At 36.5% G+C, this 25,437-nt stretch overlaps 1 protein-coding gene and 1 pseudogene across 7 annotated transcripts in view; both read left to right on the top strand.

Moving 5' to 3' along the window:
- RHOT1 (ras homolog family member T1) overlaps positions 1 to 25,437 on the top strand; it is a 57,531-nt gene that overhangs the window by 12,993 nt on the left and 19,101 nt on the right. For all 6 annotated transcript variants that reach the window (XM_081110659.1, XM_081110657.1, XM_081110656.1 and 3 more), the window contains exons 2-16: positions 4,793 to 4,851; positions 6,669 to 6,750; positions 8,717 to 8,760; positions 9,228 to 9,281; positions 9,436 to 9,488; positions 11,532 to 11,640; positions 11,947 to 12,048; positions 16,684 to 16,782; positions 17,342 to 17,450; positions 18,215 to 18,335; positions 20,979 to 21,063; positions 21,413 to 21,558; positions 22,720 to 22,820; positions 24,211 to 24,341; positions 25,143 to 25,226. In XM_081110659.1, the coding sequence (XP_080966785.1) occupies positions 4,793 to 4,851; positions 6,669 to 6,750; positions 8,717 to 8,760; positions 9,228 to 9,281; positions 9,436 to 9,488; positions 11,532 to 11,640; positions 11,947 to 12,048; positions 16,684 to 16,782; positions 17,342 to 17,450; positions 18,215 to 18,335; positions 20,979 to 21,063; positions 21,413 to 21,558; positions 22,720 to 22,820; positions 24,211 to 24,341; positions 25,143 to 25,226 (1,379 nt within the window). The remainder of the gene's footprint in view (positions 1 to 4,792; positions 4,852 to 6,668; positions 6,751 to 8,716; positions 8,761 to 9,227; positions 9,282 to 9,435; positions 9,489 to 11,531; positions 11,641 to 11,946; positions 12,049 to 16,683; positions 16,783 to 17,341; positions 17,451 to 18,214; positions 18,336 to 20,978; positions 21,064 to 21,412; positions 21,559 to 22,719; positions 22,821 to 24,210; positions 24,342 to 25,142; positions 25,227 to 25,437) is intronic.
- LOC308532959 (large ribosomal subunit protein eL42-like) lies at positions 916 to 1,334 on the top strand (annotated as a pseudogene). The gene has a single exon. The product of its transcript is annotated as a large ribosomal subunit protein eL42-like (transcript).

Raw genomic sequence — 25,437 nt, 5'->3', positions numbered from 1 at the left:
TTGTACTTATACAGAGCAGAATGGCCTATTTCCTGCCAAAAATGCAAATCATGTATGTGGGGAATAGTGGGAAATGAGATTACATAGATGATCTGTGTTAAATTTTGTATGATTTTCAAAGGCAAGTAGAATAGTTTCACCTTGATGTGGTAGAGTCAAGGAAGGCTTTTTTGATCAGGTGAGTTGGTAAGTGAAAAGAATGTGCGAAAAACATAGACTGGGATTTGTACTGTTGATAAATTAGTAAGGAGAGATAGGAGGAAGAGGTCGAAAGTTGGGAACTGGGAGGCGTTTCAGTGAAAGTACCATAGGGAAACTGGGAACTGAGAAGAAAGAATGAATAAAAATTTCAAAGGAAAATTTGACATAATTTGAAGGCTAAGTGCAGAGGAAGTGTGAATCAAGATAGCCGCAGTTTTTGAGTTGTGCTTTTAATGCTGATTTGTAGAAAGAGTATTCTTTATTGGTGAAAAATTTATAAGTCTGTTGGATTATAATCTCCATGAAAGTTTAAAAAGTAGAGACGACCTCGATGAATGGTACCCGCAGTACCTGGGATAGTGCCTGGCAGAGAGAATTGCTGGAAATATTTATTGAAGGGATGAAAGCACGCATTTTACATGTCAACCTTTAGGTAAATTTCAGTTGCCATCTGTAAATTTAAAATATGCCAATTTTGACTACCAAAAATGACATAAAATAGTACTTGTTGACCTTTTTCTACTAACAAAAATTATGTTTATTTTAGAAAATTGGGAAATATATAGAAAAGCACAAAGAAGAAAGTTACAATCACATTTACTTCAGAGTGAACCACTGTTGGTATATATATCCTTCCTGGTGTATTTTTTCTATGCAAATACATATTTTAAAAATAAAATGGGATTGCTTTCCCTGCTGATAGCTCTCGCAGACATGGTGAACATTCCTAAAACCCGCCGAACTTTCTGTAAGAAGTGTGGCAAGCATCAACCCCACAAAGTAACACAGTACAAGAAGGGCAAGGATTCTCTGTATGCACAGGGAAAGCGGCATTATGACAGGAGCAAAGTGGCTATGGTGGACAGACTGAAAAAAGGCCAAAACTACAAAGAAGATTGTGCTGAGGCTTGAATGTGTTGAGCCTAACTGCAGATCTAAGAGAATGCTGGCTATTCAGAGATGCAAGCATTTTGAGTTGGGAGGAGATAAGAAGAGAAAGGGTCAAGTGATCCAGTTCTAAGCTTCATATTTTGTTTGATTATATGACAATAAAATCATGGAAGGAGCTCTGTGATCTGACAAGCAGGATTACAGGCCACTCCTTGACCCAGGGAAGCAAGACTGGTGGTGTTAGAGCGAGGTCCACCAATCTCCTGCAGGCTTACCACAGCCACCGCCCAGGCTGACTCCGAGAGAGGGTGTTCCCACACCTCAGTGTTACCTTCCTGAAAAGGGGGCCAAGAAGACAGGTGTGATAGCTTGGTAACCAGCCGTAAGCTGCCTTGTAGCATTCAGTCTTATTGTCGGAACTACCAAACACTTCTAGGAAGAATTAAAATTATCTTGTAGCATGTTTGGGAACTAAAGTAATGATTGTAGCAAAAAAGCTTCACTAGTGATTATATTGAGATTAAAAAATATATTCTAAAAGAAATTAAAAATAAAAATAAAATGGGATCATGCTGATTTATACTTTAAAATGTCATTTTAAAAGTAAATTGGAACAATTGGAGCCTCCAAATAGTGACAGTAACAGCTTATAAATCATAGAATAATCCATGAGATCATGCTAATATGAATCAGAAGGGAAGTTTTTTTCTTACAGTAAAATGCAAAGTAATGTAGAAGGTTTGATAGAAACAAAATTTAAGCATCATGAATGACTGCTTAAACCAGTGGGCAAAAGTTTGATGAGAAACAGGATATTAACATAGTCCAAAGTATCTCCTCCTAAGATACATATTAATTACAATAGGGAAAATAACTTTATAGTGGCAGGCACCACCTCCTTCAAGTGATGACAGCCAACATCACCAGTAACGGGACAAAATTGACACCATCAGTCTTGATCCAGGGAAGACTCCCTTCTGCTGTGATGCACTGAGGAGGGTGCAATATCAATTCTAGGATATTCCTGCCAAAAATGCAAAACCTGGACTTAATCATGAGATAACATCATACAAACCCAATTGAGGGATAGTGTACAAATTCAATGGCTTGTATTCTTCAAAAAGTTAAGGTCATGATAGATTGAGGAACTAAAGATTAAAGGGGACTAATGAGACTGATATCCAAATGCAATATTTGATCTTGGTCAGAAAAGCAAAGAGTTTTCTTTGCTATAAAAGATGATAGTGGGACGAATGTGAGGTGTGATAGAGTCTAGATTAGATGATAGTGTTTATTGGTGTTAATTTCCTGATCTTGCCAATGCACTGTGGTTATGTAAGAGAACGATCTTGTCTTTAGGAAATGTATACTACGGTGCTTTAGCGTAAAGGGTCATCATGTCTGCAACTTACTCTCAAATGGTTTTAAAAAAAAATTTTAACTATATATATTTAGAGAGAGAATGATAATGCAGATGTGGTTAAATGTTAACATATGTGGAATTTGGTTAAAGGACAGACCTGGCTCTTTTGTACTATTTTTGCAGTTTTTTGTAAGTCTGAAGTTTTCTTAAAATAAGTTAAAAAAAAAAAATTTGAGCCAGAGCTGCTGAATTAGTCACCAATGAATCAGTGAGTATCTTAATTAACTTACGTAGGTAGTATTTGTGTATTCAGTGTTTGCTGACTTTAGGGGGTCACCATTCCTTTTCTGTATTTTTAACTTGTGTTAACAATATTTTTTAAAGTCTGGCATAAGAAAAAGAACACTGGCTTAGCCATCAAGAGATGGGTTATTCTCTTAGGTGTGCAACTAATCTTTTAGTGAGACCTTGAGAAAATAACTGTCTCTGGGTCCTAGGTTCTTTATCAGAACATATTTGGCGGGAGCTGGACCAGCTGACATTGATGACTAGGTTCTAGCAGTTCTGTGATGTTGGGCTCTGAGTTCACTGACACAGTCAGAACTCAGTGACAGTGTTTACTCTCAGCCACTAGGAAAAGACCCAAGTGTTCTCACACAGTCAGTTGAAAAGAACCGAAGAAATCAGAGCTAGAAGGCACCTGTTAGACCATCTAATTTGTCCCTCCACCAGCAGCCCTCACTTGTTCACAGCACACCCTCTGTTTGGACCAGTACTCTCCAGCCATTCGTTATTTTTCCAAAGACTTGACTTGTGTTTTCAGTTCATCTTTTTTTTTTTTTAGTCATTTAAAAAAAAGAATGTGACTTCTCTTAACTTTAAAATTTTCCAGTTACTTTATATTTAGACTTTACTTTTGGAAACTGGAATTTGCTATTATGGCAGAGATTAATAGGCAGTGGACTGTTTTCCTTGAGAATAAAAAAAGGATTTAGTTAATAAGCAGTTGGATGTCTAATGATAGCAATTATATGATCAGAAAGGGAGGAGAATGCACAGCACATTTCAGAATGAAAATTAAGATTTTTAAGTTTGTGCATTAAAAAATTTTCAAGGTTAGAAAATGTAATGAGAAAGTTTCTTTGCTCTTATTAACCCTTTAAATATGATACCCTAAAAAAGAAAGAATGTAAGGGTGTACAGAAATATGCACTCTGACCTTTTATTGGTAAGGATGTAAATTGGTTTATTCTTTTTTGGAGGTAATTTAACAATATCTATTAAAAACATAAAAGATTATGCATGCTGCCCTGACCAGTTTGGGTCAGTGGATAGAGCATCAGCCTGCGGACTCAAGGGTCCCAGGTTCGATTCCAGTCAAGGGCATGTACCTTTGTTGCAGACACATACCCAGTAGGGAGTGTGCAGGAGGCAGCTGATTGATGTTTCTCTCTCATCAATGTTTCTCACTCTCTATCCCTCTCCCTTCCTCTCTGTAAAAAATCAATAAAATATATTTTAAAAAAAAGATTATGCATGCTAACTTGAGTTCAACTTCTAGAAATTTATCCTTTAGAAATAATCATTGTAGCATTGTTTATAAAAGTAAAAACCTCAACAGTGTTCATTGTTAGATTATATTAATTATGACACATCATACAATGGATTCTTATACAACTATCCAAAACTAATGTAAGAAGCTTTCTAAATATTAATATAAAATGGATTTATGATTGCTACTTTTTTAAATTGTGATAAAATATACAAAACATAATATTTAATATTTTAACCATTTGTAAATGTACAATTTAGGAGCATTAAATACATTCACAATTTTGTGTAACCATCACCACTGTCTAGATCTAAAACTTTTTATCATACTTAACAAAAATTCTGTATCCATTAAATAATACAGAATTCCTTCCCTCTCCCAGGAGATTTTTATATACGACATGGAATACTGCCCAAATACATAATTAAATAAAAAAGGAAGATTGTAAAATAGTATGAATACTATGATTCCACTGTGGTAAATTATTATATTAACTTGAGTGTAGGAAAAATCTGGGAGACTATCTATATTAAATTGTTAATGAGGACATTATGGGAGAATTTTACTTACATATAATAAATTTTGATAATTTTTTTGTTTCAAACAATGAGTATGTATAACTTTCTAAGCAGAAGAAAAAGATGTACTTGAAGTATTGTAATAAAATGTGGTAATTTGGATGCCTCTGATTTTAGCTAACAAATAACAGACTTTCTATGTGGTTGCTGAATTATGAGCTTATGAACCTGAACACTCTATTAAAGTAATGGTTTTTCTTTTCACAGCTAGAGTTGGGAAGACATCACTGATTATGTCTCTGGTCAGTGAAGAATTTCCAGAGGAGGTAAACATTTTGATTTCTTTTGCTATTTTTAAAATGTTTTAAATTTCTCAAAATTGAGCTAAAATGAAACAAATTCTGCCTTTTTTGCGTGTGCTTCCTTTCTGATAGTTGTGATTTTTGAAAAGGCTCATATTATTTTATACAAGACATCCCTGAAATACGGTGTAGGAGAAAGAGTCACCCTAGATCTGAGTTCACCTCAGTCCTTTGCATTTCCTATACTTTTGGCCTTGGCTGGAATATTGTCATCTCTGTGCCTTATTAGTCTCATATGTAATATGGGAGCTGAAAGGGATATTAGAAGTCATCTAATCTGTGTAATCATTTCATTTTTTTTTTTTGTGTGTGTGTGTGTGTGTGTGTGTGTAATTGTTTCTTAAACATAAAATGTTGCTCATAACCCCAAAACATAAAACAGATGAGTATTCCTTTCCTTGAAGTTAGGGCAAAAGGGCTGAATCCCCACCTGCCTTCCATCTGCCACCCCCTAGTCTTTGAGGCATTAGAACTACTAGGATTCTGACACACGTATTTTAAACCCTTTAATATTATCCACCTCCATCATTTTACAAATAGAGAAACTAATTCATTCTGCCTTTGCCTGCTTACCTCAAAGGATTGTTGTGGGTCTCAAATGAGATAAGCTTAATGGGAGTGTTACTAAAAGTAAAGTGATTTTTATTATTACTTGTAATATATTTGTTTACATTTTGGAAGTTCCAGTATGGGGATTGCTGGTTAAGGCCTTACGTAAAATCAGGATATTGTTATGGGGAATGGGATCAGTGCAAATGGGATGAAAATTATTTCTTTTTATTTTCTTTATTCACATTGCAGGTGTTATTTGTGCCACAATTTACATTTGATCCCCCCCCCCTTTTTTTTTAACTCTTACTTAAGTAGGAATATCTGTATAATTTCATTATTTAGACAGGAATATGATGTATGATATAATAGTGTTTTCAACAGTGGCCATATGACCATTCATTGTTTCTTTCGCTTTTTTTTCCCTCTTAAGTAACATGGTTAAATAACTACTGCTTAATTTATGAAATGAAGTGTATTTTCCTTTGTGGTTTATAGAATTAGCAACATTAATTATGATCACCCAGGATGTAATACCTAAAAGTTTTCTATGATAGTTTAACTTAGTTTAGAATTGTCATTTTAGCATAGTCCTCTTGAGTGTGAATAAGGGATTTTTAATTGATTAAAAATCATCCAGTATTTCTAAAAAATGGGATCATTAAACATAAGGCTTATTATGTTGCCTTATCTTCCAGAAGAAATGTATTTTGATAACATTGTTTTATTTGAGGATTATTTTAGATTAACATAGTTCTTCATTTGTAGAGTATGTCAAGCTTTCAACAAAATAGAATGAAAACGACATTAGATTTTACAATGTACAATTTAGGGGCATTAAATACATTCACAATTTTGTGTAGCCAACATCACTTTCTACATCTAAAACTTTTTTATTATCCTCAACATTTAAAAACCTAATGTTTAAAACACCAAATTAATTTAAGTACTGTGTTAGGCTACATCAGATCTGAAGTATTCTTTTATGTCCGGTGCCCACACAGGTAGAAATGAGCTTTTTTTAAAAAGTGATTTATCATATACCATTAATATATATTTGCATTTGTAATAAAACACAAAAATAAGCATTTAAAAGTACAACAAATACCTGTAAGAATAGGTATGGATGAAAGGGGCTAATATATAGATACATTTACATAATCTGTTAATAGTTTTAATCTATCATATCCAAAGTTGGCCTATTTTTCTTCTATATTTGTTTTCAAATAAAGGTTCCTCCTCGGGCAGAAGAAATCACTATTCCAGCTGATGTCACCCCTGAGAGAGTTCCAACACACATCGTAGATTACTCAGGTAATGAATGACCTATTGTAGGTGAACCTGTAGGGTTAGTTCAGTAATCTAAAAAAAGGTACTTACTGAGGTTTAAAAAATATTAAACAGGAGTGGCCCTTTTTCTCTAGCAATAAATGATCATTTACCATTCTTGTTTCATTTATATCTTCCTGCCAGTCCCCATCCCAGACCCACCTAAAGCCTCCATCTTGCAGTTCTCTTCCCTAATTTACTAAGGTGGGTTCCATAATGATGAAAAGAAAGGAGGAATGGTAAATGACAAGAAGTAGATAAGTCATTACCCTCCTTGAATTGTCATGTTTGCAGAGAGAAGTTCTGGGATAATTTGTTATCAGGCATGCTCTGATGATTTAGAAAGCGCTCTAAATTTCAGAATTTGTTGATTTCTAAATTTGTTCTTTAATTTTTCAGCCTTTGTCTTAAATAAAATAATAGTTAAAACAGTTGTCAAGTTGCTTACATTATATGATAATAGAAGCACATCTGTATTGCTTCTTATAATTTAAATTTTTTTCTATACACTACTACTTTTTAATCATTAAATTATTGTGCTTTGTTCTGGGACTCTTTTTTAAAGAGTCAGTTGTAACATGTACCACTCTGATGGGTAATGTTGACAGTGGGGGAAGCTATATGGAGCAAGAACCAAAAACTGGTCTAAACAATAAAATCTATTTTTTTAAATGGATGTAACTACATTGTAATACTTTGTTTTGCCAAACTGGTATCTCATACAGCCTAAAAAATAAATGTTAGCACTGTGCAATCGGAAACATGTGACTATTTGAAAACTTGAAGTGTGGCTAGTCTAAATTGAAGTGTGCCCTAAGTGTACAATACAGTGCATTTAGAAGATTTAGTATGAAGCCAGAATATAAAATAGCTCATTAGTACTTTTTCTGAGTATATATTGAAATTTTAATATTTTTGATGTTTTGGGTTAAGTAAAAGAGTAATTTTATCTGTTACTTTTCTTAAGGTGACTACTAGCAAATTAAAAATTACATATATATGCTTGCATTGTATTTCTACTGGACAGCACTGTGCTATATTAGAAGCTGAGGGGAGTGGATGCTACAGTCTCATAACTGTAGCTTAACTTATAGAATCATTTTTTTAGATAAGTGTAGCCATATAATTAGATTCACTTCCCTATTAGAATTGGAGCCAAAACCCATTATTACTGAATGTATGAAAAGATATTAAAAATGGCCAGTTATTTTGGCATAGTGTAAAGTGCAATTGGACTTACATATGATATTAGTTTGTATGTCAGAAATAACAGGCATTTGGGGGGAAAACGTTTAATATAAGATGATCTGAATTAATATATCAATAATGGCTTTGCTCTTCATTTGTGTGCTTCCTCCTACCTACATCACGCATGTCTCGTGTACCTTGGGGTTATAGGCACAACTGCCCATTGATACCAGTTCTGGCCAGAGATACGCATTAGAGAGGGAATTTTTTGACTCATCATTATCATGCTCTAGTTTTGCTTCTGGGGCCTGGTTAATATTACTCATATCTGCTATCTAGACCTTAAGCTTGTATTGCCCAGATTCTCATGTGGCCTTTTAACCTTGTGTGGATAGACACTGTCTAGGCTTTTGACTTTTCAGCACCCAGTCTTCTAGCTTGGGTTTCTGATCTCTTTTGCCTGACCCTTCTCAACTCTGGGTCAGATGCCGGCCTAGATTTATAACACAGTTCCTTTTGCACTTCTGTGTCTGAGTTATCCTCTTGTAAACCTGTCTTTCAGTACCAGCCAGCTTCCTTATCACCCTTCCCTTCCCCTGCCCTGCCCTTGTCTTTGCCACCTAGTCTGGCACTATACCATGACTTATGGAATAAGGGATGTTTAGAGGGATGTTAAATGGGTGTTGCATAGATTTTAGCCTGGCCATTCGTTTTTATGGACATGTGTAAAGTATGAAACTATTTTTTACTTTGTCATTTGTAGAAGCAGAACAGAGTGATGAACAACTTCATCAAGAAATATCACAGGTTAGTGACATGGCCTGTGTGGGTCAGTGGTTAGAGCGTCGGCCCGTGTACTGAAGAGTCGCAGGTTCGATTCCGATCAAGGGCATGTACCTGGGTTGTAGGTTTGATCCCTGGCCCTGATGGGGCACACGCAAGAGGCAACCAATCGATGTGTCTATTTCTCCCACCCTCCCTCCCTCCTTTCCACTTTTTGTACTCTCTAAAAATCAATGGAAAAAATATCTTCAGGTGAGGATTAATCAAAAAAACCCAAAATCACAGATGAGTTAAAAAATAGTAATAGGTTTTTGTGGGATAACAGTGATGATTCTAAGTCTTATTTTTTATTCTCTAACTTATTTTGTTGTTATTGCTGAGTTTGAGTATCTATTTTTGCTGTAAGTCCTTAGGAACTTTTTCCTCTTAGAGATGTACTAAGTTTTTCTTGTTATTATAAAATACTATTAATTTGTTCATTTTTCTTGTAGGCTAATGTCATCTGCATAGTTTATGCTGTTAACAACAAGCATTCTATTGATAAGGTAGGACTATATGACTTTTTTCACCATATTTAGTTAAATTTCAATGGGGGCACTTTCAAAATTGATCCCCAGTTTAGAATTATAGGGGTCTTAGGTCGGGTATTTTTCAAAGAAGATCCTCATGTGGCTTAGCTCTTGTTAATTTTCATTTTAGGTAACAAGTCGATGGATTCCTCTCATAAATGAAAGAACAGACAAAGACAGCAGGTATTTTTTCTCTCTCCAACTTTGTATATTGAAAAATTTCAAACTTACAGGAAAGTTGCAAGAAGTAGCATAATGAACATCTATCTATAAACACTTCACTTGAATCCACCAGTTGTTAACATTTTGCCAGATTTGTTTTATCTATAGGTCTATCTACCTGTTTGCATACACACTCCTTTTTTGGAAGAAGTGATTTGAGGCAACACAAATATTTGAGAACAAAGTACAGAATAGACCTGTGATTCATAATTTCAGACATTAAATATTTTGATAATTAATCTTGCATTTCTCTTTCTCAAACCACTGCTTGAAAAGTGTCAGCTCTAGAATTCCTCTACAGCTGCACTGTATGTGCCCTCTCACTTAGATGCCCATTTGATGAGGAATGACACTCTCCCTTGTCATTGATTGCTCATTGTGTGGGTATGTAAGAGCATGCGACTTGGAGGAAAGTGAACGACCTTTGAAATCTGGTTTGGCTGCTTATGAGCTTTAAGACTGACTTCAGCCCTGGCTGGCATTGGTCAGTGGGTAGAGCGTCAGCCTGTGCACCATAGGGTCTTGTGTTCAATTCCTAGTCAAGGGCACATGGCACCTGGATTGCAGATTTGATCCTGGCCTCCTGCGGGAGGCAACCAGTTGATGTGTCTCTTTCACATGGGTGTTTCTCTCTCTCTCTCCTCTCTCTCTCTCTCCCTTCCACTCTCTCTAAAAATCAGGGGAGAAAATATCCTGGGGTGAGGATTAACAAAACAAAACAAAAAAGACTTTGACTTCATTGAGCCTGTTTCCTCAACTGTAAGCAGAAATGAGGATAATACTTGTGGTTTTTTTAAGAATCCAATGAAATAATGCATATGTGAGTGCTTTATAAGTTCTCTGAAAAACTATGGATCTTCATTTATAATTTATACAGAGATATTTCTTTGGAATTCTTTGGAAGATATTTTCCCATTGATTTTTAGAGTGGAAAGGAGGGGAAGAGACAGAGAGAGAGAAATATCAGTGTGAGAGAGACACATTGGTTGGTTGCTTCCCACAAGTGCCCTGACCAGGGCCAGGGACCAAGCCTGCAACCGAGGCACTTGCCCTTGATTGGAATTGAACTCTCAGGCTGATGCTCTGTCCATTGAAACCAAACCGGCTAGGGCTCTGCTTCTTAAAGAATGCTTTCAGTCTTTTCTGTCTCAGGAGATCCACCCATTTTATCTAGCTAAAAACCTATGTATTTTTTTTTTTTTTTTGCCTTTTCCTCAACCTCGGTATCTAATCTAACAGCAGAATCATACCATATCACCCTATAAATATTTCACTATGTATCTCTAAAGATAACAAATGACTGCATTTTAAAAGGTCCATCATATCATGCCATTACCCCAGTAGCTTCCCATTTTACATTTACAATAAAACCTACTCTCCTTACTACATCTGTAAGTCCTTATGTGTCTGATCTTTGCTCCTCTCCCTCACCCCATTTCATACCTCTTTTGCTCCGGACTCTGCAGCCACTCTTGCATTTTTTTTGCTTTTTGGACTAAACAAGATGTTTTTTAGTTTGGGGTCTTTGTACATGCTGTCCCTTCTTACCGCCCAGCTCTTCATATGGCAGATTCCACTTCATCCTTCACTCCTTGACTCAACTGCCACCTTGTCAGAAAGATTTTTCCTGATTATCACATATAATTAGTTCCCTTTCATTACTCTAGCCCATATCCCCCTATTTATTTTCTTCATAGTGCTTAACAGAATTGGAAATTGTCTTGTTTGTTTATTTGCTTATTGTCCCTTTCCTATTTGCACTATTAGAATGGGGATGGACTTTCCCTATGTCCTTAATGCCTACAACAGTACCTGGCTTATCATAGGTACTCAATAAGTATTTGTTGAATATGCTTTCTAGTGGGCTTGAGCTGACTACAGTAGAGGGTTCATATTGGGGAGATTAAGTATATCTTATGAGTTAGAATGGGTTAATGTACATTAAAATATAAATCTAACGTATGTTGTCTTCCTTAGTATTACAATGTGCCCTCTTTATTTCAGGTTGCCTTTGATATTGGTTGGGAACAAATCTGATCTAGTGGAATATAGCAGTATGGAGACCATCCTTCCTATTATGAACCAGTACACTGAAATAGAAACCTGTGTGGAGGTATGCCTTGTTTGATTTTGAAATTTACTGTTGGTGAATTCTCACTAATTGAGGTTGGGAATAGAAGGCTGGGGAGATGTGGGATGGAATAAATTTCCTGCTGTTTGTGAAGTCATGTAAACCAAATAAAATAGAGAACTTGAAGTTGGCCTCTGGGCTCTTTGTAGACAACCATCTTGTGATATCCACTGAGAAAAATGCATTTTCAGTTTCTTCAAGGAACCTTATTACCTTATTTTCGTGGTTTTAACTCTCATAATTGCTTTTGGAATGTAAAATTTTAAACTTTTTTTTTTTTTTTTTTAGTGTTCAGCAAAAAATCTGAAGAACATATCAGAGCTCTTTTATTATGCCCAGAAAGCTGTTCTTCATCCTACAGGGCCCTTGTACTGCCCAGAGGAGAAAGAGGTAACCGCCCCCGCCAGCTCCCCAAGTTTGTGTTAGTAGGGGCTGGAATGTATAGGTACTAACTCTAATGTGGTAGTGACTTTTAGTAACTCTTAAGTATTGTTGTAAACTTCTGCAATTTAAATTTATTGTTTATTATACTTACATTTTCTAGGTATTTTTCTTCAACGATATTCACATTAAATACTCAGAAAAGTATTCCATATCAAATACTATTTCAGGAAATGTCATTAGAACAAACAGGAGAATTGGCAATAATAACAGCAAGAAGTCCAAAGACTTAGCTACTTGCTTTGCTACTATAAAGTCCATAAACTTAAAAACATACTCAAAGAAAAAACTTGTGTAGTTATTTGACATGGATACAACATGTAATAAAACTTGAATACTCCCTTTTGTTTCATAGCTAAGAAACACAGTAATTCCTTAATGAAATATCTAAAATTGAAAATATTTTGCCATATACTTTTTAAATTAATGTGAATTAATGTAAATTAATGTGAATTTAAAATTCACATACCATAAAATTTAGCCCTTTAAAGTGTGCAATTCGGTGGTTTTAGTATATTCACACAGTTGTATGTTCATCACCACTGTCTAATTCCAGAATATTTCATCACCTCAAAAAGAAACCCTGTACCCATTAGTGTTACCCCCATTCCCCCAACCCTGGGCAACCAGTAATCTACTTTCTGTCTGTATGGATTTGCTTTTTGTGGAGATTTCATATAAATGGACTCATACAGCATGTGGTCTTTCTGTTGGCTTCTTTCACATAGCATAGTGATGTTTTCAGGGTACATCCATGTTGTAGCATGTATTAGCATTTCATTTCTTTAATGGCTAAACAATACTTTATTGTATGGCTATATTTCACATTTTGTTTATCCACTTATCTATTGATGGACTTTTGGGTTGTTGTACATTTTATGGCTATCTACCTACCTATATATATAAAAGCCTATGCAACTGGTCATCTGGTAGCTATGATGTGCACTGACCACCAGGGGGCAGACACTCAATGCAGGAGCTGCCCCCCGGTGGTCAGTGCACTCCCACAGCGGGAGGGCTGCTCAGCTGACCAACGGACATGGGGCTCATGGCTCCTGGTCCTGGCATCAGGACTGACTGGGTGCGAGGAGCGAGGCTGCAATAATGAGCAGTGGTTGTGCAATCATGGGTGTGCCAGTATCGCCCTAGGACGGGTGCACGGAGACTGCAGCAAAGCAGCAGCCAGCCTACTGGACAGCGGCGGCAGGCGCAGTGGGGCCCGGATGAGCAGGAGCGGCACGGTGCCTGGCTCCAGCTCGGGCCCCTCCCTGGTCACCTGTCACTTCTCGCACTACTTCGTGCTGTGCAGGATCAACAGGGACAGTGGGCTGAAGCCCGACAAGCTGGCGGGTAAGGCTTGGCTGCAGCGGTGCGGAAGTCCACTGATCCCCGCAGGCCAGACCAAGGGACCCCACTGGTGCATGAATCCATGCACCAGGCCTCTACTTGTGAATATAACTGCTATAAACATTAACACACAAATTTGAACATCTGTTTTCAATTCCTTTGTATAATTAGGAATGAAGTTGCTAGATCACATGGTAATTCTATGTTTAACTTATTGAGGAACCACCAAATTATATGAAGGTTCCAGTTTCTTCACCTCTTTGCCAATACTTGTTATTTCTTCCCCTCCACCCACTTTTTTAATATATTATTACTAGAGGCCCAGTGCATGAAATTTGTGCACTTGGGGTTGGGGGTAGGTCGTCCCTCAGCCCGGCCTGTGCCCTCTTGCAGTATGGGAGCCCTCAGAGGATGTCCTACTGATGGCTTAGGCCTGCTCCTCACCACCGCCACTGTGCTCGCCAGCCGTGAGCCTGAATTCTGGCTGAGCAGCTCTCCCTCTATGGGAGCGCACTGACCACCAGGAGCAGCTCCTGCATTGAGCGTCTACTCCCTGGTAGTCAGTGCGCGTCATAGCAACCAGTCGTTCCCCTGTTCAGTCAATTTGCATAGTAGCCTTTTATTATATAGGATAGCCATAGTGGATGTGAATGGTATCTCACTATTGTTTTGATTTGCATTTCCCTGATGGGTAATGATGATGTTCAGCTTTTCTTGTGGTTATTTTGCCATTTGTATATCTTCTTTGGAGAAATGTCTATTTAATTCTTTTGGCTATTTCTTGAGTTGTCTTTTTACTGTTGAGTATTTAAAAATAAAAAGTTGTAGATATTTTCAGGAAAAGTTTATAGTATAGGTAAGCGGTTGGCTGCTTTGACCAGTGAGCCACATTTGGTCTGGCCACTTGTTTTTTGTATAGCCTATGAGCTAAGAATACATTTTGTATTTTCATTATCTCTCTCTCTTTTTTTTCTTTTTGGTTTTTAGAGAGAATGGAAGGGAAGTGGAGAGACAGAGTGAGAGAAACATCAATGTGAGAGAGATGCATTGATTGCTTGCCTTCCTGGCCAATGCTCTAACCACTGAGCCCTGGCCAGGGCCAGAGCTACATTTTTAAATGACTGAAAAAAGTTCAAAAGGAGTAATATTTTGTGATATGGGAAAATTATGTGACATTTAGAATTTATCATTCATGAATAATGTTTTATTGCATCACAGCCGTCCTCATTCCTTTATGTTTGTCTGTGGCTGCTTTCCTGCCACAAAGGCAGAGATGAGTAGTTGCAGCAGAGTTTGTATGTGGTACTCACACTTCTCAGTGCTCAGTGCTGCTTGGCGCACTGCTAATTGCACTGGCACAGCTATAACTTGACAGTATTTTAGTACCACGTGTATTACTGTACTGTGATGTTTTATTTTGTTATCCGTGCTTTACCTATCCTGCCAAAACAAGAAAAGAAAAAAGTCAGTTTTTAGTTGGAAAAGCAGCTGTATGTTCTAAGCTCAAATTATTTTGGGGGAGGGTTGTGGTTACCTCAGTGCAAGCACAAAAGAAATTTCCACATTTCATACTTCATTTGACTCTGCAATTGAGGAGCTTCCACCCAACCTTCAATCAGGACTCACTAAGCTGCAGTATAATGACATGCTAGCAGGCAAAAATCAAGAAAAGAATCTAATATAATTCTGCAAACGCTTTCCAAGCAATGAATGTGCCCAATTAAAATTATATGTGTATGGATATGTATCAGTACTGGCAGTATGTAACTGTACAAAAAGACATATTTCAAAGATAAAGTATGTAAAATTTTACAGATAAACATTGCAATCAGTTTTTATGATAGGGAACACTAATTTTGAACCCCAACTTAGCAAAATGTTAACTCTCTTAGGAGATTTTCATTCTTCTCATTAGTAGACCTGTATAGCAAATTTATACTGTTTTTATTATATTTGAATTTCATCAATAAAAATGTTGTAGAAATTTTATTTTCTCTTGTTATATAAGTACTTCCATGACATTCTTGATTTTTCCTGTTGGTTATTTGCTTTGTAGCCCTTTACAGAAGAAGTGCTGACCTCTGGTATAAATAATTAATCTGAGTTACCCCTTAATCTGACCCTGATTTACTTTTCCTTAATCCTGGTTTACTGTTTCTTAATTGGAATGCTTCTTTCTAATTTACTCTTAATCCAGAATTTCCCAAATTTGCTTCATCATAGTCACTAGACATACTTGTTAAAAAAACAGACTACCTTCTGATTCAGCCAGGAAATTTGATCTTATGATCAAGAAAATTTGGGAAGCAGTCTCATGCTATAGAGATTTACCTCTGAGCCCTTAGCCTACTGGTACATTAAATCGCCTCTGTTAGTTCTCAATTCTTTAATTGCTTTTTACTTAGGGCTATTATTAGTTCTGCTAATCACCCCACCCCTGCTCCTTCCCCAATCACCTGAATAAAATACCACCATCTGTTATTCATTTCGTAGGTGGACCTGCTTGAAGTAAAATCTGCAAATTTGGAGACTATCCTTTGTTTTACACAAGAACAAGCACTGAGTCTAAGCTATACCAGAAGCTTTTATTTAGACAGTAACAACCTTTAACACAGATTGGGATCAACAAAAAGATCATATTAAAAATTAAGCCTGCCCCTGACCAGGTGGCTCAGTTGGAGCATCGTTGGTACCCCAAAGGGTTGTGAGCTGGATTCCTGGTCAGGGCACATACAGAGATTGCAGGTTTGATTTTAGTCCCATAGGGGAGGCAACCTCCTGTGGCCCCTCCCCCCAGCCGGCCCTGCCCCTGACCAGCCCCTCACCCCCACCCGAACGGGGGTGGGGCTGGCCAGCCAACCTCCCGTGGCCCCTCCCCTTAGCTCGGCCAGCCGGATCCCACCCGTGCATGAATTCGTGCACCAGGCCTCTAGTATATAGATATGACTGGAAGAATGAATATTCTCTAAAGATGTACTTCTCTTGCCTATCCTTGGAGGATTTGTGGTCATGCAGGGGGCATTCGATCATTCCAAATATTGGTCCTCATTTACTTAAAAAGGTTTGAGTATAAAAATAAATGGCTTTGCTTTAGTTAATTTTTCATGCTGGTTGTATTTGCTGTTACGTATTTGATGGTGAGAACAATCAGAATTACTCTTAGCCTTATGAAAATCATATTTAAAAATCTAAGCTATTTTAATTAAAACAATTGTTTCTTTTCTCATTGATTTCTAGATGAAGCCAGCCTGTATAAAAGCCCTTACTCGTATATTTAAAATATCTGATCAAGATAATGATGGCACTCTCAATGATGCTGAGCTCAACTTCTTTCAGGTAACCTTCCTCTTTTTCTGATGTTTGTATACCTTGTTGTGTTTTTTTTGGGGGGGTGGGACTGAGAAAAGCTATTGGAATTTATTAGCTTAAACAGTGATGTGTTGATAAATTTGAGTCTGTTTCATGTAAAAATTATCTTTCATGTCAAGCTATTTAAGTCTTTGCCTAGGGTATAAAACTCTCTTATGCATAGGAATCAAGGAGACTCTTTGATAGCATTATTTCATGGTACACAATGGATGTGTATTGAGGATGACGAAGTCTGAACTCTGAGTTATTTTTCTTTCTTGGTTTTGTATAACATAGCTTCACAAAGAGCCCTGTGTTTTAGAAATGTGATGGGGAGAGTAGGGAAGGTTTCTTTCCTTCTAAGTATGACATGTTTTACAAAAATAATGCAAGGCAGAGACCATCCTAATTTATAATTTGTTTCTTTCGGTTGCAACTCATTGATTTAATATTGCTTTGTAGACTGTTTTTATATATTTATATTTAATGCTGATTTTTGTTGGTGTTTTTTTTTGTATTTTGTTTTTTTTGTTTTGTTTTTTGCTAGAGAATTTGTTTCAACACTCCATTAGCTCCTCAGGCTCTAGAAGATGTCAAGAATGTAGTCAGAAAACATATAAGTGATGGTGTGGCTGATAGTGGGTTGACACTGAAAGGTAGGTGAATGGTGTTCTTTCCCTTTTTTAACTCAATAATTTCAAAATTTGGTATAAGGTCTTTATAGCATTATTTATACTTTAAGGAAATGTTAGTTTTACTCATATGTCTGAAATCTAACTTGGACATGTAGGAGTTGGAAGAGACAGGCAATTTGGTGGGGATAGTTATCTTCACTGTCAGCATAAATTAGAGGAAGGGAAATTGGTGGGATCTCAGGAATGCTGATGTCCCCCTGAAGGAAAAAGATTTCTGGAACAAACAAATTTATCTTAAAGTTCTTCTGATTCATAAGCATCCTTTAAGTAGAAATTATTTTTAGGAGAGACATTTTGCCTATCCGTCAGATTTAACCAAGTATACAATGTTCCCTGTAGAATGTGTGATAGAACCACAGTAAAATAAGAAAAGAAATTGAAAACCAGAACTTTTCATTATAAAGCACAAAGATCTATAACACAATGTCCTTTGTTTTTATCACCTAACTTTGTGAATGTCAGTGTTTTCCTTGGGATATGTTTTGGCCCTTTCTTCTGGTGCCATCTCTTGCTGACCTGGGTATATAAATGAAATGATTCTGAAATCAGCTCTGTTTTTATTGAGACACTTGTGAATTTTGTTTTGATTTGACCTCCAGTATGCAAAACTATTAAGCCTAGGTTCATGAATGTAGTGCTTGCCATTTTGCGTTGCATGCTTTTCTCCCATATGAGTCTGTGCCCTTTTTCACATCAGCTGTGTTTACTAATTCATTTTATTTCAGGTTTTCTTTTTTTACACACACTTTTTATCCAGAGAGGGAGACATGAAACTACTTGGACTGTGCTTCGACGATTTGGTTATGATGATGACCTGGATTTGACACCTGAGTACTTATTCCCCTTGTATGTACCTTTGGCTTTCTAATTGATTTTACTTGCCAAGTATTTTAAAGCTTTATTTAGCATATAAGTAGGCTTTGGGGTACTCAGGAATAATTTAGATTTATAGAGAGATTTGAAACAGGGTTTCTCAACCTCGGCTCTATTGACATTTTGGTCTGGCTGATTCTTTGCTGTAGAGTCTGTCCCATGCATTGTAAGATTTTTAGCACATCCTTAATGCCAGTAACACCTCCTCCCCCAACTGTAACAAGTGAAAATGTCTAGCATCTCCAGAAGTCGCCAAATGTTCCCTCAGGAGTGAAATCATCCCCAGTGGAGAGCCACTGATCTATAGAATGGCTCAGACTTTTCCTTTTCCTCTCGTGGAGAATACAAGTGTTTTTATTTTTTTTAAATATATCTTTAGTGATTTCAGAGAGGAAGGGGAAGGGGGAGAGAGAGATATATAAACATCAGTGGTGAGAGAGAATCATTGACCAGCTGCCTCCTGCACGCCACACACTGGGGATCGAGCCCGCAACCCAGGCATGTGCCCTGACCGGAAATCAAACTGTGACCTCCTGGTTCGTAGGTGGACACTCAACCACTGAGCCACGCCAGCCAGGCTACAAGTATTTTTAAAAATTTATTCTACTGAGAAAAAAGATAAAAGATGCTAGACAAACTGTTTTTGAAGTCAATAGATGAGAAGTATATTGGTTAACTTTTTTTTTTTTTTCATTAGTCCTTCTCCTTCCTAAGGTTTATAGCCTGTTCTTAGCTCAGGATAAAGTAAGTATTTTTTCCTAAACAAGCAGTCTATTTGTGGTTATTTTTCTTTAAATAGTGCAGTGTTTACATTCTGTTTGTTTAAAAATGGACCCAGCCCATCTGGAGTGGCTCAGTCAGTTGAGCATCATCCCATGCACCAAAAGGTTGCTAGTTCCATTCCTGGTCAGGGCACATATCTGGGTTGTGGTGTGGTCCCCAGTTGGGGCATATATGTAAAGGCAACTGATTGATGTTTCTCTCTCTCTCTCTCCTACCCCCTCTTCCTCTCTCTAAGCATGTCCTTAGGTGAGGATTAAAAATGATAAATAAATAAAAATGGACCCAATGTCACCCCAAAACAGGAGACTGCCTTGCTGTAGGATGCCACTACTGTAACAAGGAAGTGACTTCCCAAGATCTGGCCTTCGAAGCTTTGGCCTTTCTTCTTCACTTTTTCAGCATCATGTAATCTTCATGTTGTCTTTTATTTTAGCATAGCACCCCTATGCTAAAATAAAATATGCAGAACTAGTATGTAAGGGTTCAGAAGGACTTTGTCATTTGTTTCTTCCCCTATGATTGAGGAAGCAACGTTCTTTCTGGTTGGATTCCTGGTGCATTAATCAGTTCTAACTTGAAACCTCTCTTGTCAAAGTTATTAAATTAAATTTTGGCTCCAGTAATTTTCCAGCTTTTTCAATAAATCTATATTGAATGAATGAATGAATGGATGGATGGATGAATTTGTCCATTTTTCGTCAAAATTTCTTTTCTGTACCATTTATGTGGGTAGATAAATTCTAAAAGGGGTTGCTTATTGCTTTCTTAAGTATGACAGTGAGAAAACTCCCATCTCTTTTGACTCTGTGGCTCTATTATCTCTTTCAATGTCTTTATTTCTCTGCCTTGAATTTTCTGCAAAATAGCCGCTTAGAGCCACCACTTGAATTTTTCTGGCTCTCTTATTAAGCTCTGCCTCTGTCCTTCACACTGTTGCTAGATTGAATAGATATATAAATACAGATGTGACCTTGGCACTTCCCTTCAAGACAGGATAAAGCCCAAGCTTCTTAACATGGTACATGAGGTCATTCATGATCCGCTCATGCTCACTCCCTGCCTTCATTCTAGAAGTAAATCTGAAACTATTTATAGTCCACCAATCACATTTTCTACTCCTGGTATTTCCACTCTCTCCCTCTCCCCTCAACCTAATTAATTCCTCTTATCCTTCAAGTCTCAATTCATTTGACAGTGTCTCTCAGCAGCGCTGACACCTTCCCATCCCCAGGCCAGAGACATTCCAATTCATGTGGGCTTCCCGAGCATCCTTCACTTGCCCATACTTGTCCCATTCTGTTGCGATAGTGAATTATCTGTGGTCCATCTCCCACTTGAATGCGGTTTCTTAGAGGGGAGAAGCCTGTCTTGTTTTTGTGTCCCTAGTACCTAGCTCAGTGCATTTGATAAATGTTTATTGAACTAAATTTAGAGTGAGTCAAAAAAGTCAAATCAGGCAGAAATAACATCTCTTTACATCATTTTCAACTCATTACCATGTTGACATAATTATGACTCACAATTTGTTTATAGAGGAGGAACAAACCCGTTATGGTTTAATCTGTATTATTTATAAAAAATTTTATTTCAACCTGCCCTTCAGATATTTAAGAACACTTTACATGTCAACTCGAATGAGCATTATTTTGACCCTGAGGCTTGTCTGGCCACTCTAGTGACTTTCCCTGGGAAAGTCCACCTGGCTCTGGCAAGGATATTGTGAGTGGTGTTAATCCCACAAAAAGACTTGTTGCAGTTTTATATTCATTTCTTAAATTAAATTTCAATTTTTGATTAATGATTTGTTTTACTCTTAAATTTTTTCATCAACAGGCTAAAAATACCTCCTGATTGCACTACTGAATTAAATCATCATGCGTATTTGTTTCTCCAAAGCACCTTTGACAAACATGATTTGGTAAGCTCTTGGCTGTAATTTTCCATGATAAAGTATTTTTCAGTGAGTGATTTAACACTGTTCCCTTAACTTGGGGTACTCATGTCACGTAGCCAAAAATTGCTTAAACTCTCTTAAGTTAAACTAGCAAAAATACTTTTTTTTATTGTTTTCTCAAGATGAAAAAGTGTAGTTTATAGATTCTTGTTTAAGTTTCCCTATAAACATGTAAGACATTTTCTTGATAAAATGTAAAATTTCTTTTCATATGTTAGTTTTTAGAAGCATAGTTTTACTAGAAGAGGGGCTTTTGTGTTTGGGAATTACTCTCTTAGATATCTAAACATTATACTTCCTTGTGTATCTTCAGGATAGAGACTGTGCTTTGTCACCTGATGAGCTTAAAGATTTGTTTAAAGTTTTCCCTTACATACCTTGGGGGCCAGATGTGAATAACACAGTTTGTACAAATGAAAGAGGCTGGATAACCTACCAGGGATTCCTTTCCCAGTGGACGTGAGTATAGAGCTCACCTGTTAGCTCTAGAATTGTCACTACTTTAAAATTATGTTGCATTACATTAATCATTTTGTAAGTTTTTCAGATCTTACTAGGTGTTTCAATCAATCTGTTTACTTTTGGATGATATACATGGAAACAGTAATAAGTCATATCAAAAGTGAGCTAAATTTTAATCCATTTTTTATTAAGAGAATCGGAAACATCATTGCTATTGCAAAATTCTTTACACCTTTAGAATATGGGGAGAGCATATTTTTTTTTAATATATTTTATTGATTTTTTACAGAGAGGAAGGGAGAGAGATAGAGAGTTAGAAACATCGATGAGAGAGAAACATCGATCAGCTGCCTCCTGCACATCTCCTACTGGGGATATGTCCGCAACCCAGGTACATGCCCTTGACTGGAATCGAACCTGGGACCTTTCAGTCCGCAGGCCGACGCCCTATCCACTGAGCCAAACCGGTTTCGGCGGGGAGAGCATATTTTACTTGGCACTGAAGACTTAAGGGTTTTTATTGTTTGTCACGTACTCTTAGTGAGGGTTTGTCTACAGTCTGGGTATAGCCTAGTAGACATTGTATTTAGGATGCTAAGGAAATCCTCTGGTCATGTATGAGGACATAATTACTTTAATCTTGGGGAGACTAACTTCTTAATACCAGAATCTATTCTTTTTTCAAATCATAAAAAGACTACCTAATTTCCAGTAATTAGGTAAGGATGTTGTGGGAGTGGTGTTATCCCACAAAAAGACTTGTACCTTTTAGTTATTTTTGCTCTGTTCACAAACCTTTTCAGATTAATTATCATTGAGTTCTCAACTAGCCAGTATTTGCAGTGTACTATGTAACTTGGGAAGCAAATTATTTTCAAAAATCCCTGCTCTAGATTTACCAGCAGCTCACTGCTCATCTATGTGGCCTTGCTCTCTCTGGGCAGGTGAGATATGGAATCCCCCCACATCTTGCATTCTCCTCCCTTCTCTGTCTTAAGAATGCATTGTAGAAAGAGCCATGGTTGGGCGCATGGGAAATTAGGCAGCCTGACAAAACTCATCTGCTTCTGGTGGTAAAATTATTTGAGCTGTTGGAATTTTTTTTTCTATAAATGTTCATTGAGGAACTTTTCACATTTATATTCTTCTATTTCTTAGGCTCACAACCTATTTAGATGTACAGCGGTGCCTGGAGTATTTGGGCTACTTAGGCTATTCAATATTGACTGAACAAGAGTCTCAAGCTTCAGCCATTACAGGTAAGTAAATAAAATTAGTAAAAAAAAGTTAGAAACATTTTTAAGGTTCCACTTTCATATGTAAAAAGAGTGAACATAAATATATCTTTGCTGGTCTTCCATGTCTATACTCTTATTTGTTTTTCCTGTGATTTGATCATTTCTTTTGAGTTAAGATGCTTGATTTTATTGTTCATCAAAAAAGAAAGCATAGGTTTTATTCTAGTTTACCCCTGAGGCTACTCCACTGATGAAAATCAGGGGAACCATGGGCATTAAAAGTATAGTTTGTCCTGTGTTTCAATTTTCTTTGACTATTAAAACAATGCATATTAACACATGAACCTGATATTGAACTGATTGTACATCTCTCGGCTTTGTAACCATTTTCCACATTCATAAATTTTTCACAAATCTTATCGTTCTTGCCAAGCAATGTTCTTCACTTAAAGAAAACCCATAGGAATGAAAATAACACATTAGGGAACTGATATTTCAAGAGTTTCTTATATCCCAGTTGAGGGAGAGGGGGAGAATGCCGTATCTTACAGGAAGCCCCAGCACAAGAAGACAGCCAATCTTAAATTGACGGACCTTTAACGTCCTTAACTAATTAACAGTATTTTAGTTCATCCTCAAAGAGTAAGGAACTAATTGCTAACCAGCATGAGGTTTTTTTCATGCAACAAAATACTGTGGACATCTTTCTGTATCACTAATCGACTTTTATATTTCTTTGATGCTAAATAATGTGTCATCATATGGAAGTTCTATAACTTACTTAACCCATAACTATTGTGGTTTGTTTTTTTTTATCATTTTCAGTTTTTTACCTCTGGTGAGCTTTGTTGTAATTGAATCTTTAACTATAGCTTAAGGTCTCTTTACCTCAAGAAGAGATGCCCCCTTTCTCTGCTGATACAGCATTGCTTCCTGGACTGCCTCTTTTACAGATTTACATTGGAAAGGCCAGTTAACCCCAGAGTGCATATCCCTTTACCATTCATAGATCCAAGAGAATGCAGATTCCAGAGAGCATCTTTTAGCTTGTAACTCGTTATGACAATAACTTATCACAGAAAAAAAAAATAGGTGAGATGTAATGGTGGCTATATTTATTGTAATTTTAATTCATTTTTAAGATATTTTCCTTATGAAATGTGTTATTTTATTAAATAAATTTCACTTGGTTATTAGAAGTTCATTTTGCAGCCAACTTTTCAGAAATTCATCTTTTCCACTAAGGGAGGCCCTTCTGGATCATATTTAGTACTTTATTTCACACACAGCTTGACTCTTGTACAGTATGTTTATTTATTGATAAGAGATAAGTAGCAGTACCCTATTCTGCAGAAGGTAAATTAGGTTCAGTGAGTCTAAGTGGTACATAATTAGTGTTTTTTCTTTTTAGTAACAAGAGATAAAAAGATAGACCTTCAGAAAAAACAGACTCAAAGAAATGTGTTCAGATGTAATGTAATTGGGATGAAAAACTGTGGAAAAAGTGGAGTTCTTCAGGCTCTTCTTGGAAGAAACTTAATGGTGAGAAAAATGCAATTTTATCCTGCAAGTTTTTATAGTCATGAGTTTACATAATTTTTATAGCTCTTAACTATTTTAGATAATTATATAACTCAGTGACCTATGTATATTAGTATAATCTAAAGTGTAACAATCATCCTATTGAACTGGCTTTATCTTCGCTTGTTTATTTATTTATGTATTTATTTTCAATATACTTTTTTTTCTTTTTTATTGAATTTATTGGGGTGACATTGGTTAATACAATTATATAGGTTTCAGGTGTACAATTCTATATAATATGTTATCTGTATATTGTATCATGTGTTCACTACCCTATCTTTGTTTTTTTATGTTGGCTGTCATTTTTCTTTTTTAAAAACCAGTGTTTAGATGAGAATTAAATGAATACACTTGTGAAAGTCATAAGTAAATATACAATAAAGACTTAGAATGGAATGCTGAAATCCCATTCTGACTGCTTCTTTGAGTAAGGAGATTGACGTATTTTCAGATGAGTCTCCTGTCAGATAAAATTATAGTGTAATGAGAATTGCCAGCAGGCGGCTCTGGAATACAGTTTCAATAATGTAGTTTACTTCCTTTTCAGTCACTGCCTTCACTTAGTGCTGAGCAAATGCATCTTTTGTTTTAGACCTTAAGAACTAAGAAACAAAGTCAATACCTCCTTTGTACTGAAAAAGAATACATAGTGTAGGGAAGAATGCCCTTGTAGTTGACAGTCCCACGGGTATATGTACTGATGGCAAGTAGTTGCTGTGATATCTTACTATAAATATTAAAATTTTTGGTTGTTTTCAGAGACAGAAGAAAATTCGGGATGATCATAAATCCTACTATGCGATTAACACTGTTTATGTATATGGACAAGAGAAGTACTTGTTGGTAAGAAGTTTTCTCGTATATAAAGATTATTAATTATTAGGTATATTTTTTAAAGACTCTTTGGAAACTAATTGGGTTTAATTTAATGGCTGTATGTGGAACTTTCATGTGATTTTTTTCTCTCCCACCTGGCTTATTCATTGGAATTAATTTTAATTCCCTTGATATGTATGGTGATTACATGGGTATAGCTATAAGTAAAAATTCATCT

Source organism: Myotis nattereri, assembly GCF_964212035.1.
Source record: "Myotis nattereri genome assembly, chromosome: 16".
In the NCBI taxonomy this organism is placed as follows: domain Eukaryota; kingdom Metazoa; phylum Chordata; class Mammalia; order Chiroptera; family Vespertilionidae; genus Myotis; species Myotis nattereri.
This window is presented reverse-complemented; position numbering and strand designations above follow the sequence as displayed.